The 12,581-nt window shown below is 34.4% G+C and overlaps 1 protein-coding gene across 1 annotated transcript in view; it reads right to left on the reverse strand.

Annotated features, from left to right (window-relative positions):
- The window catches only part of ARHGAP5 (Rho GTPase activating protein 5), a 43,877-nt gene that overhangs the window by 12,404 nt on the left and 18,892 nt on the right, over window positions 1-12,581 (reverse strand). The window contains exon 3 of the mRNA XM_065753669.1: window positions 6,306-6,453. Coding sequence (XP_065609741.1) covers window positions 6,306-6,453 — 148 coding nt within the window. The remainder of the gene's footprint in view (window positions 1-6,305; window positions 6,454-12,581) is intronic.

Here is a 12,581-nt window from a genome sequence, read left to right on the forward strand (position 1 = left end):
GCTTACCATGAGGGCCCTCCACATCCTTCCCAACAGCACTGCTATCCAGCAAGCCAAGCCCTCAGCACTTAGTGCTGCAAGAATTTAGTCTTTGCACGTGTCCTCACCGAATTCCACAAAGTTTCTGTTGTCCCATTCTTCCCCCTCGTCCACATCTCCCAGAATAGAAGCCCTGGCCTTGAACGCATTAACACCAACTCCTTGTTCTAGGGTGATTCGTAAACTAGAAGAGAGTTCACGTTGCATTCTAGAGCTATTTAATTCCGTTACTGTCCAGAATCAAGAACACAGAATCATGGCCTATGTTTTTTTTTTTCCTACACATATAGCTTCATGGATAGGTAAGCTAACTTATGGCTGAAAAGCTTGAGTAACTCCCTGCTTGATCAATCAATTCCTTTAATTCTTCTTTCCCTGCTCTACTGATACATAGTCCTGCTCCTTGCCTTGCATCTGAACTGACATATATTTGAACTTTAATTTGCCAGATGCAATACAAAACAGCAGGACCCAAGTCTACTTTTGCCAAGTCAGTGAACTGACAAGCACCCAGAAAAAGAAGTGGCAGAAGCATGCAGCAAGAGAGGATCTTCAGAACTTACTGGTTACTACACTTTTTTACTAAACATACCTTAAAATTTTGGGTCCCATACACAACAGTTAAGGGAAGGGCCCTCATCCAATTTTGTTTCTCTGTTCAACAGAATGGACTTCTATAAGCTCTCCCAAGCCATATGAATAAGAGATAATCCATCTTGAATTTATGGATTTTGTGGCCACTGGATTTCAATGATACATGCCAGCCTTTTTACCTCATGTGGCTCCACTGACTCATTCTCTCATACAGCTCTTTGCCTATTTATTCACTGTCCTCATTCTCTTAAGACAAATATTGCATTATCTGCTTTTAGTATAAAAATCTAGCTTAGTGGCAGATTAAGTGAAAAAACCTGGGTATACTTCATAGAAAACAATATTTCTTTACTCATTCTACCTCCAAAACTGCAACTTAACCAAAAAAATGTTAACAAGCTGTAATTACTTTCCAAACATACAATTTCTGATTTCAACTGTAGCTCTCCAAGGAGATTATTCAAGACACTAATGTGGCTCTATCAAATCGACTCACACTACTTTGTTCCAATCAATGTCTCACATATACAGAGTAACTTAATAAATTATTACAATAGATATTAGCCTAGTACATTTCTCCTTCCTTCATGGTTTCATGTATCGTTAACATCATAGTAACATTACTGATTTTTTATTAAGTACTGAATTTAAAATTAATAATCTTGTCAATTAAGGACATACCAATATTCTACAATGATTTTTTTAATATTGAAAACCCAAGGAAAAACATAGTGAATTCCTGTTGTTACTAGTGGAGTTGCATAAAGTCAAGCACTACATGTATTAAATTGAAAACTGTTATGTTTTCATAATATTTTATTTCTTCTTATTAGTAAACAGACTGAAATGTCATTTTTATCAAACTTTTCATTTATCATTTAACAACACAGACAAAAAAATCCAAAACACCGATTAAGGTCATGCACTGCTGAAGTATTACAGAATATCCTCCTTACCCTCCATATGACAACTCTAACAGGGAAATGAATAATCACAGCATTTATTCTATTGAAACAGTTACAGAACAGCTGAGATTCAAACATTATCTCAATTCTGCTGTCTACGATAAGAAAAAAATATGATGTACTAAAAACCAGAACTTTCTACATTGGACAGAATCTAAAAGAAAATTAACAAAAAAAAAAAAAAAAAAAAAAAAAAAAACCTGATAAATTATCTTTTCTCCTAAATCATACCACAGCAATACCAGCTCCACAGAAAAACAGTCCCAACAATTTACTTAAAAATCTAAACTCAACTTTACTTTTGATATTACATATGCTTCCCTGCTGTGTAAGTAAATCTAGTTTGCAGAACACTAGTATACTTACTTCAAGTGTCTATTTTAAGCCATGAAACAAAATGACCTGCTATTCTTTCAACCAGGAGAAAGAACAAAACGCACCAGAAATATTCTATCCTCAAAACCTTATTTGAGAAGCCCTCAACTGAAAATAACTACTACTGTCAAACAGTCTATTTAAATAGCTGCCTTCAAATGCAAGTTACATAGTGATTTAATAAGAATGTGACCGAGGTAAAAGAACACAAACACCAGCAGCTTGTAAGTAATGTTATGTCACCAAAAATATTAAAGTGCTTATGTAGTCAGTAAATGTTACAGGTAACCTTTTACTTTATGATAAAAAGGTTACAGGCAAAATTACCAGAAAATAACTTTTCCTAAAAGCGTTCTATCGATGTACAAAGAAATTTAATGGAAATCTTGATAAATTCACCATTATCAAATTACTTACCAAACAATTAAAAATTCTTTTCATCATCTCACTCAGTGAGTCAACATGAGCTCTGACAACCAATTGAAAGATTACTCAACCTGCTATAATTCCAATGAATTCCAAAATGAAAGGCTTGGAGAGAAAACAACTTTGCAATAACCACAATCTGTGAATAGCCACACAAAGTTTGCTTACGGTATTTAGGCAAGGTTTCCTTAATCCTTAACCAGAAGTGGCAGTTATTTAAGATAATGTTACATGATAAAACATTTGTTTTAATCAGCTGGATCTAAGAAAACAGAATTCTATGGGCTATTCCTGTCTTGTACTATTAATATCAATAACAGTGCACACTGTAGCCATGAGGGTTCTGATACATACTTAACCATTTACTAGGTTTAGGTAGGCTCAAGCATTAAGCACTTCACTCCCTTACTTTAAATGCTATAAAGACAAGTTCCAAAAAATAAAAAAATAGAAATAAAATCAAGTCCCAGATTTTTATGGTTTTTCTGTTTGTTTGTTTTAACAGAAATTATTTGTCTCCATATAGATAAATTAGTGTGGAATTAAAATTCTTGCTGGAAAATATCAATCTAAACAGGAACACAGAGAAAATATCTTCAGATGTAGGTATCTAATCATCTAGACCTTGAGTTAATATTCCCTATCTTCAGCAGATCTACCTTCATCCTGAGAAGATTTTATGGCTCCTTCATATAAAAATAATAAATCTGTTGAGTCAGAAAAGGCTAGAATTTTTCAGCTCTTGGATTTACTTTAATTTTTCCAAATCATTCCTCTTCCTTTTTAAAATTTTTTATTTTTTAATTTTTTTTTAATGTGGGGACATTTCAGAACAGCACAATAAGACAAAAAAACCTGCAAACATTTTCTATATGCTCTCAATTTTTTAACATTTACGTTGGAATCTTCAATAACACTTGCTGATCTTACCTGAGCATCCAAAGCAAAACAGTGAAAACTGTGAGAAAACTCAGTACTTTTTGCCTCAGGCACAGTTTAGAAAAGTATGTATATTATGTATACATAAGGCAGAGAGAGAGTACAGTAAAAATTGACACTGGCCCTTCAATTTGAGGTTAACTCTACCTTCGTTAGAAAAAAAAATCAATTTAGCCACAATGCTAATTAAATTTGATAATACAAAGGGAAGGAGCTGAACACAATGAAGTATCTTAAAGAGAAAAGCTAAGCTCTTAACGTCCACTGTAAAAGAAACATACTGACTAGTTTCCTTCAAGCAGATGTGGAATAAGGCTACAGCTCTTGATTAAAAACAAAGATGATGAACATCCATAGTGGTGCATCAGAAGCTCAGTGAGCACTAATAGTACTCAATAAGAGACAGCTGAACTACTGCAGGACTCCCCAGAGCCAAGCACCCAATACATTATCTTTACCAATTGAAAATGTTACCATTCAGGACTCTAGCCTGAAACAAACAGATCTGGACTTGCCTTCTGCAGACTGATCATCTCCAAAACTGTATTTGTCGAACCTTCTTCCAGATAAATGTACATCATTGACTTTGGGACTACTTCAGGAGAGGACTTGAGCAACACAAGTAAAATTTTTATTTCCCTTGTAATACACTTCTCCCTCAAAGGCAAAAATAGATAGCAGTTCTGCACAAGAACTACGGCACACGGTCTGAACTTCATCAGATACCTACTGGATATTAACCCAGTATAAAAATAACATACGCTAAAAATAAAACTCCCACAGCCAAGTATGAGAGTTGAAAAGAACAACCAAATCTACTTAAAGAGAATCCACAGAAGAAAAACTGCAATAAAGATCAAAAATAGAGGTTTTGTTCCATTTTTACAAAATGATTAACAGAAACAGCCAGATAACTACTGTCTTCAGAATTACAAACAAAGCACAGAAATGGCACAAGGTCTGTGCAAGTTGCACACATGGCCAGAATTAAAGTTCTCCAGCTTTCTGGATCTGCAGAAAGAACTAATCTATAAGTAATCAACTAGAGGAAAAGCAACATCTCCCACGTCATCACTTTTGAGGTGCCCTGCTTATTTTGAACACAACAGCCGCTTAACTAAATATCTTATCCTACAAAGACAGGTCATTAGAGAACAAAAAAGTGTTAAGGTGACTGAGTGCTTCAATCTGATGATTATGAGTAAAAAAGACAGCTAATAACATTTCCATTCTATTACAGTTCTCTCTCCTCATCCTATAAGCTAGTAAAAACAATCCTTTCAGAGAAACGCTAGGCTTTCTTTAAAATAAGTCCACCACGATGTCAAGGTATCAGACAACATCATTTTCAAGGAATTTTCATTAGGCTTGGATTTACTTTACAATTTAGCAGTTGTTGGTTGAAAGTATTCTTACAAAGCTAAAAATGCTCAAATTCAAGATATTATTTTAAAAAATCTGTAGTATTTAGAAAAAGTCTTTTGTTACTGGTGAAATATCTGTTTTTGTACAGTATATATATTATCTGCAAGAAGCCATTTATAAAGAATACAAATTCAGACCACAACTCTTTCAAAATAACGCTTTTGTTGACTATACAATGGCAAACAAAATAAGTATTAAATGACCTGCACCACTCTATTACTCTTTGCTCTTCTTTCACTTTCCCCATTTTTTCCTGGGTGAGGAGGGGAAAAGGAAAGCAAAAGGGAAGAAATTCTCTCACCTGCAGGCAAAGAATCAATCAGAGATAAAGGTTATACTTAGATCTCTGACAGATCAGTGCCTGGGGTTTCAACCTTTTTTGCTGCTTTTTTTTTTAATTGTACTAACACACTATAGAAGTCTTCAGAGGTAGCTATTAGACTTACGGCCTGTAATAGATTATCTGGAAATGCTTACTATTCTTCAAGGTGTGAGCAAAATTGAATTTTAATTTCAGAAAGAAAACTCTTTGGTTTTATTCTTGTTAAAATAGTTACTGCCACCTTAGAGCAAAAAAAATTGTATTATAGAACTAAGGAAACATTGACAAAGGTGCCATTTTACTCTCTACACTCAACAATATCAAACAACAGGCACTGCCAAAATATGCTCATGTTTCATAACCACCTGCAAATACATCAGTAGAGCATTTAATGCAACCTCAGAGCAAAGAAGAGGTGCACACAAAGGAAAAGTTATTGTTCTCCATCTTAAAAGCTGAACAACAGAAAAAAACATGAAATACACATGAAACTCAAAATAACGCCCCTGTCCCAATGAAGTCCTCTTTTGGACCAGTAAGATCACTTTATTTCCCTCATGACCATGTAAGTAAATAGGCTGAAAGCAAGACAGGGCTCAAAACACATGACTAGAAAGCCAGGTAGAAGAAATAGATGAAAACCATACCTTAGTGAAAACAGACATGTTAATACTGTACAACAAGTGGAAAATCTGGAAATTAAATAGATCATTTGGTACTTTTAACATAGAAATTCACAGTATTCAGACAAAAGATTTTCCTTCGCAACAAGTAAAATACAAATATAGGATTACCAGCAAAAAAAAAAAAAAAGAGTTGACTAATTAAACCATATGGAATATCTGAAAGTGGATTTCAGAGCTTCTTAGTATATCACTAAAAATACACTGGCAACAGTGAGCCATGCAAGACTGCAATGCTCCTGGTTTAAAAGTCATTTGAAATTAGAAAATGAAGTTGTTTTTCTCAATTACAGTAAACAAATGTTACACTTCAAATGTTGGTATAGTACAATTGAAATATTAGTTTAAACAATAAAAAAAAAATTACATGTTAAACATACAATTTCAAGAACATAACCTATTTCTAAAATGTGCTTTTCCCACAATAAAGTTGTTTATTCTGGGCATAAAATTCTAGAGTGCTTTAAAACAAAAAATGAGAGGCACTGCTTAATCTGCATGTGGGAAAGTTCTCCTGCAATAATTTTCCTAACTTACCTGTATCTTCAATGAATTGCACACACTTTTCAACAAACAGAGGTATGGGTTTCTCAGATGTAACCAGGTCTTGTAGGGGCATCCCGAAGTAATTACTTTCCCAGTTTCTACGGATTGGAGGATTGAATGTCTTAACTTTCTTTTTTTGCTACAACAAAAGAGAGTTATTTAAGTAATAATTATTTAAGTAATATTCAAGTAACATCACAACCAACTCAAGCACAGAATCACACATATCGCACATTAAAAAAAACCTCTACAGCAAACTGAATAAAAACAAAGGTACCCTGAAAGTAGCATTCACTAGATAAACAGCACTCCAATCACTTCCAAAAGATTTACTCACCTTTGCTCCATACCTAACAACTTCCAGCATGACTCACAGAGGAATCTACATAAAGTACAGTTTGATCACAGGTCTATAGAAGTTTTTCAAATAAGAGTGTAGTGTTTCCTATCACCAGACAATGCCCTCTGCATGCCATTCAAAGACAATAATCTTTATAGTACAACTATTCTACAGGTTTAATGTCACAGAATGTCTAACAATAAATCACAGAGTAAGAGTTGCAGGCACTAGTATAAACAAGACTGTTACAGGGAAGTACTACTGAAGGCGTGTGTTTTTAGTGAAAAGGAAGTTTGGTCTCAATCAAAAGATCAAGACAATCAAGATTTGTTGCCTGTTTTCTCCACAGCCCCCTCCAACCTACTGTTGGAAGAACTTTGCACACTTTTAACTAATAAATTCACTTTCAATTATCCAGAGTACCATACAATACCAGATTCCATGTTTCATTTCTGAGTGTTAAGACAATAAGAGATGGTCACATAAGTGGCTTTACCCTACGGGAATGGAATTAATATAATCAACTCTAGCATTCTATTTAAGTTTATGCACAGCAAAAACTGTAAGCTAAAAGCAGCTATGCTGTCATATAGAAGCTCACTTGCCCATTTTGTTTTCTTTCACTTAATGCAGAGTACAAAGATTTAAATTTAATAACAAAGTTTCCACACTATGTTACAACTTACAGTAAGACTGTATCTCATGTAACCAGTTATGTAAAACACACCACCACTACGTTTCTAGGTTTAACAGTTAGAAAACTCTTAATTTAACCTCTTTCGCAAAACATCTGGAATTTTGTACCATCAAATTCACTTACTGAGGTCTTACAGACTACCTAGAACTTCAAGCTAGAAAAGTGTATGTTCATCACTGACTTGCTCATTGAGAGGCAACGAGTTGAAGTGTAACTCTATGGGAGAAGATGGAAACCACATTTCTCCAGCCATCATCCTGAAGCACTGTGGAACTTCTCCAACAACCGATGACGAGATTGGTTAATCCAAACCATTCAACAGCCTAATGAACAAGTACAGCTTTTTAATGTGTAAAGTTTTGAGGTTAATTTCTGCCTGTTGGAAGTGGCATTAGCATACCTGTTACTGACCACAGTAACAGTCAACAAAAGATTGGATTTATCTTTAAAATTCTGAATTTCTATAAAAAGTTCGGCATTTATAATTTAGAAGAAAGAAACAAGCATTAGCAAATTCTTCAAACCATTAGAAAGAAACTGCTCACCAGAAATGTTTTCCTCCCTAAGTTTTATATTAATTTTATTTTTTACTTAAAAAAATAAAAATTTAAAAGTTGGATAACACTTCAAGATAAGCTTCCATGGCTAAAGGGCACAACATCTGGAAGTGTTCTTTCAACTGTCAACTCTTCAACTAACTTTTATTTCTCTTGGATAAGACACCATTGGTTCCTCCACTACGTGCCTTCAGGTTGGAAACAGCTTTAACTTCTCACTGCCGCAGTTCCCTGCTTCCAAGTCTCCAGCACTCCCCTCAGTTCATTGGCCATTTTCTCCATAGTGGCAAAATCTTATTTACTTAGGGAACAAATACATTACAGTTCAGAAGAAACTGAAAGGGCCAAGCTGAAGCTATGTATAAAGAACATGTAAAACTCGGTGAACACCGGTGTCAAATGCTGAGCGAAAGACCATTTTAGAGATGCATGCATTAACACAATGAAGAAAGCAAATAATAATTGAAATCAATTTTCTTTCAAGATGTTCAGCACACATCCACACCATCTTCGAACAAACAGTATAAAAACACTCATATATTTCAAACACAACAGACAAACAGGCTGCCACTTTGATAAAGACACGATATTAACATAACTAATAATGTTTATTACAGTGAAAAGCAATCTGGTAAATGAAATCAGAAACTAAGATTTCACCAAGAATGTAAACGAAATTATAGCAAAGAATACAAGGAAAAAGAAAGCCATAACCAGAAGTCCTTTTCAAACTGAAAAGGGAAAACAATTGTTTTAGTTCCACTGCAAAAACGTTAAATTAAGATTTTGTAAGATACAACTGAAGTTAGAATGGCAATTTTATCAGCTTATTCCCATTATGTATCAATTTCCTCTCTATACTGTGATATATATATTAAAGTATCTCTTTTCTCATTACCCTGTTTTTTGATGCAGTGAGCAGGCAAAAATCTCCAAATGAAATCATTCTGCAAACAGCACATTATACACAATCTTCACAATAATATAGCTTCAAACTAATAACACATCTTTAACATAATAAAACAAAGTTATTTCCTGATTCGAGATGTTCTCTCTTCCCTTAAGTTGCATATCTAGTCTCCTTAAGCTTGGAACTTATCAACAGAAAGACGCACTACTGTGCCAAGGACTTCATTTTTGTTCAACTGTCCAAATGAGTTCAGAAAAAACAGAGGTCTTATCTCTACAATTTTCTAGCTTTATTACTACCTTCATTAAAAGCTAACTTTAATCCCTTTTCTCAGCTGTAAGAAGAAAGAAGTCAGCTTTTCTTATCCATCAATCTTATGGAACTTTTATAGGAGCCAGTTCCTAGCATATATTTTTGAGAGTAAAATCAATTTCTAAAAGTTTTCAAATGTTAAGAACATTAGAACAAAACCAGTTAAACTACACAGTTCGTTAAACAGCACCCTAAAAGACTTGAATTATTTCTAACCTTTTCAGATTTTGGTAGTGAGATTATTTTTGCCTTTTACTTTTAAGCCACCCTTCTCCACAGCATAGCAGTTAAATAATACTGAATGCAGTAAGCACTACGGTAGGTACAGTCAGAATGTTTTGCATGGCTTCTCCTAAATCATAATAAAGAAGAACAATCAGGTACCAAGTCAGAAAAGATAAGCACCAGCAAAAAGATGTCAGCTAATCTTAGCAAAAAAAAAAACAAACTCAAACAGCTGTGTCATATGACATAGCTTAATGTCAATAATTAAAGCTGAAATCCTCTGTTTTTGTGTAAATTTGATATTTTATTTTTATAAATGAGTCTTACACCATCTCCATCGTGAGTTCTACCACTTGCTGCTTGCCAAAAGCCTACAAAGATGCCTCTCTTCACTCCCTAACAGTGGACCAAACTCCAGGAGGACCCTTTTATTTCTGCATGAAAGCATTCCAACTCCGGGAATCCCAAACTTTACAAAAACATTCAATGACAACACTGCTTTAGTTTTAGTAATTTTATCACAGAAACAAGCATGTTCAGAATGATTACTTGAAGTCCTCCCAACAGAAGACAAGATGAACATGAAAACATTTATTGTAGCACCACACAGCAACTAAATCTCAATGTCTAAGCTAGAATTATTGTTATGAAAAGCATAAAAACATGAAAACGTAAGTTTAAAATATACTCAGGATTAACCCTCTTGACAATAGGTTCCAGTGAACCAGCTCAGTAGAGCTCATGTTCTGGCATAACTAGTCTGAGGTATCAGCCAGTTGTGAATCTTGAAAGTACAACGCACTGAAACAAACTGCCTAAACCTACCAATCAAATTCCTTTTGTTGAAGGGCTCTTTACTCTAGCCAGTCCTCTCTGCCCCAGTGGGACTATTCTTTTATTGTTTTTTTCCCTTCTCACCTCCCTCCCACACGAATCCCATCATCATTTGTTAATGCACGCACTACACTACTACTTTTAATGTGAAGGAAATTTTCTGCCTGCTTTATTTGCTGTCAGCCCTAAAGTCACAGAGGGCAGTCAGTATTTTCAAAACTATTAGAGTAGTTCATGAAACCACATACCATGAGCAGCATTCATTTTACAGCCTTAATAAAGCACTAACAATTTCTAATTCACGTCAAGCTCCCCAGAAACCATACAGCACATGAATAATGCAGATGATGGTCTTCAACATGCACTTTCTCCTCCTCTTACATTTACCAGTTTTAAAGTTAAAACTTGTAATATTGAGTTTTAAGCTACAGTAGCTCTAAAAGATATATGGCTACAAGTACACATTTTAAGAGTGGTATATCTGAAGAGATGAAAACTGTAAGTAACAACTTGGATCTTCCTATACTTCTCAAGGGCAAAAAATAAAATCAGTATTTCACTAAACATTCCAGTCTGAAGTAGACAGTAGTTTGCTATATCAACCACTGAATGTACAAAAAAACAGCTGAGCAAAAATTTAAGTTGGTCTCCTATTTGTCTCAAGTTTACCATGGTCTTATTAAAACTGAGATCAACATATATGGTCCCTCTATTTTCTGACACTTTTCAAAAATAGTTTCAACAAAAAATTCCATATAGTTTTGAAATTGTAGTGAGAACTAACAAGTTTAAACCTGGTAAATAGATATCAAACCTGTACTACTTATATCACCTGAGTAAAATGTTAGAAATTATCTGGATGCTATAGGACCTTTCCTGTTGAAATACCATGACAAATTTTCATATTAATTTAAAAAGGCACCTTATAATCAGTGTAAGATGAAACAGAAGGTAACACACAATCCTTTGTTGAACAGTGCTTGAAAACAAGCTTACAATGCATTATGTTTTAAAGTGCTAGTTTTTAAATCTGATTCAATACAGTTAGAAAATCCAGGTAAAACAAAACAAAACAAAAGGAATAAAAGATTATCTGACCCTGAATAATAAAAATATTGACTAGTGGTCAAAGCAAACGTAGTTAATTTCCTATTGTTTACAAGATCTCTGTAGTTAGGATTTGTTTTCATAAGAGCTTCAAATAATTTCATCTGCAGGATAAAATGAAATCCACTCATACAAGTTTTGTTCTTATATTTACAAAATAAGTATTTTGTGAAAACTTAATATTTGTAAATATTAGTTGCAAGGTAACAAGGCAAGAAGCCTGCAGAATTTCAAGATAAGAATTTGTCATTTCATTCAAATAAATTTATTCAGGATATATGCTGCTCCTCGTACACTGTGGAGGAAAAAAATACACCCACGAAACAAACACATTTGATGAGAGGGAGGAAAGAAGAATACAGCTTAAATTAGGTACCAAACATATATCAGAGGGTTTACAAAGGTAGGAGTGCTATATAAGGTGGGTGAATTTTTAAGACTCATTAATTTCATAGTAATGATAAATAATGAGTATTAACTACAATGCACAGCTGTAGATTTCCATACCATAGAGGCTTCCTGCCTGAAGTTAGCAGTACTAAACTAAGACTAGAGTCCATCTAATTAATTTAGGCTATTTAACTGACAAATAAAGAATAACATACCAATTTATCAATATTATTATTTATATATTTAAAAACACACAGTGGTTTGGGCCTTACATATTTATGGTATCAATGTAAAAACTTCCCAACTACAGCAGTTTGGGAGTGTAGTGCATATGAAGAAGTTCCTTTTGTCTGAGAGACAGGAAGGCTTCCTGTAGCACCTAGAAATGCTCACTTCCCTTCCACGTCTTGAAACTTTCTGCTTTTTCTCTGTTTTGTTCCATACTTCTAAACTCATCAAGTTGAACTGAACACAATTACTTTATTATGTGTTCTGCAACACTGCTGCTACTGGTGTTGATCAACACACAATACCACACCTCAATATTAGAGAATTTTACCTGAGGTAAGCAGAAGTTCCTACTTGTGCTATTATAAAGAGATGAATGAGCACAGGTATACATCTCATCTGGAGAGGTCTCACTAGGCAAGGTAAAAAAGCAACCAAGGTAAAGCTGCATAAAAAACTGTACTCTGTGCTTAGTAATCCTGGGCTCGTGAACACCAGTATGTAGTGTGCACTTGAAAGCTTGCTTTCAAGCACAGCCAGCCCTCATGCATGAGGTGCACACACAGCTCCACATCAACCTGGCTAAAAGGTACTATTACTCTGAAAACCAGTCCATTTTCATTTTTATCTACTATTCTTCATTTTATCTCTCTATCAGAGAAAGGTT

This window comes from Cyrtonyx montezumae, unplaced genomic scaffold (genome assembly GCF_038088225.1).
Source record: "Cyrtonyx montezumae isolate F1298 unplaced genomic scaffold, pur_monq_1.0 scaffold_10, whole genome shotgun sequence".
In the NCBI taxonomy this organism is placed as follows: Eukaryota; Metazoa; Chordata; class Aves; order Galliformes; family Odontophoridae; genus Cyrtonyx; species Cyrtonyx montezumae.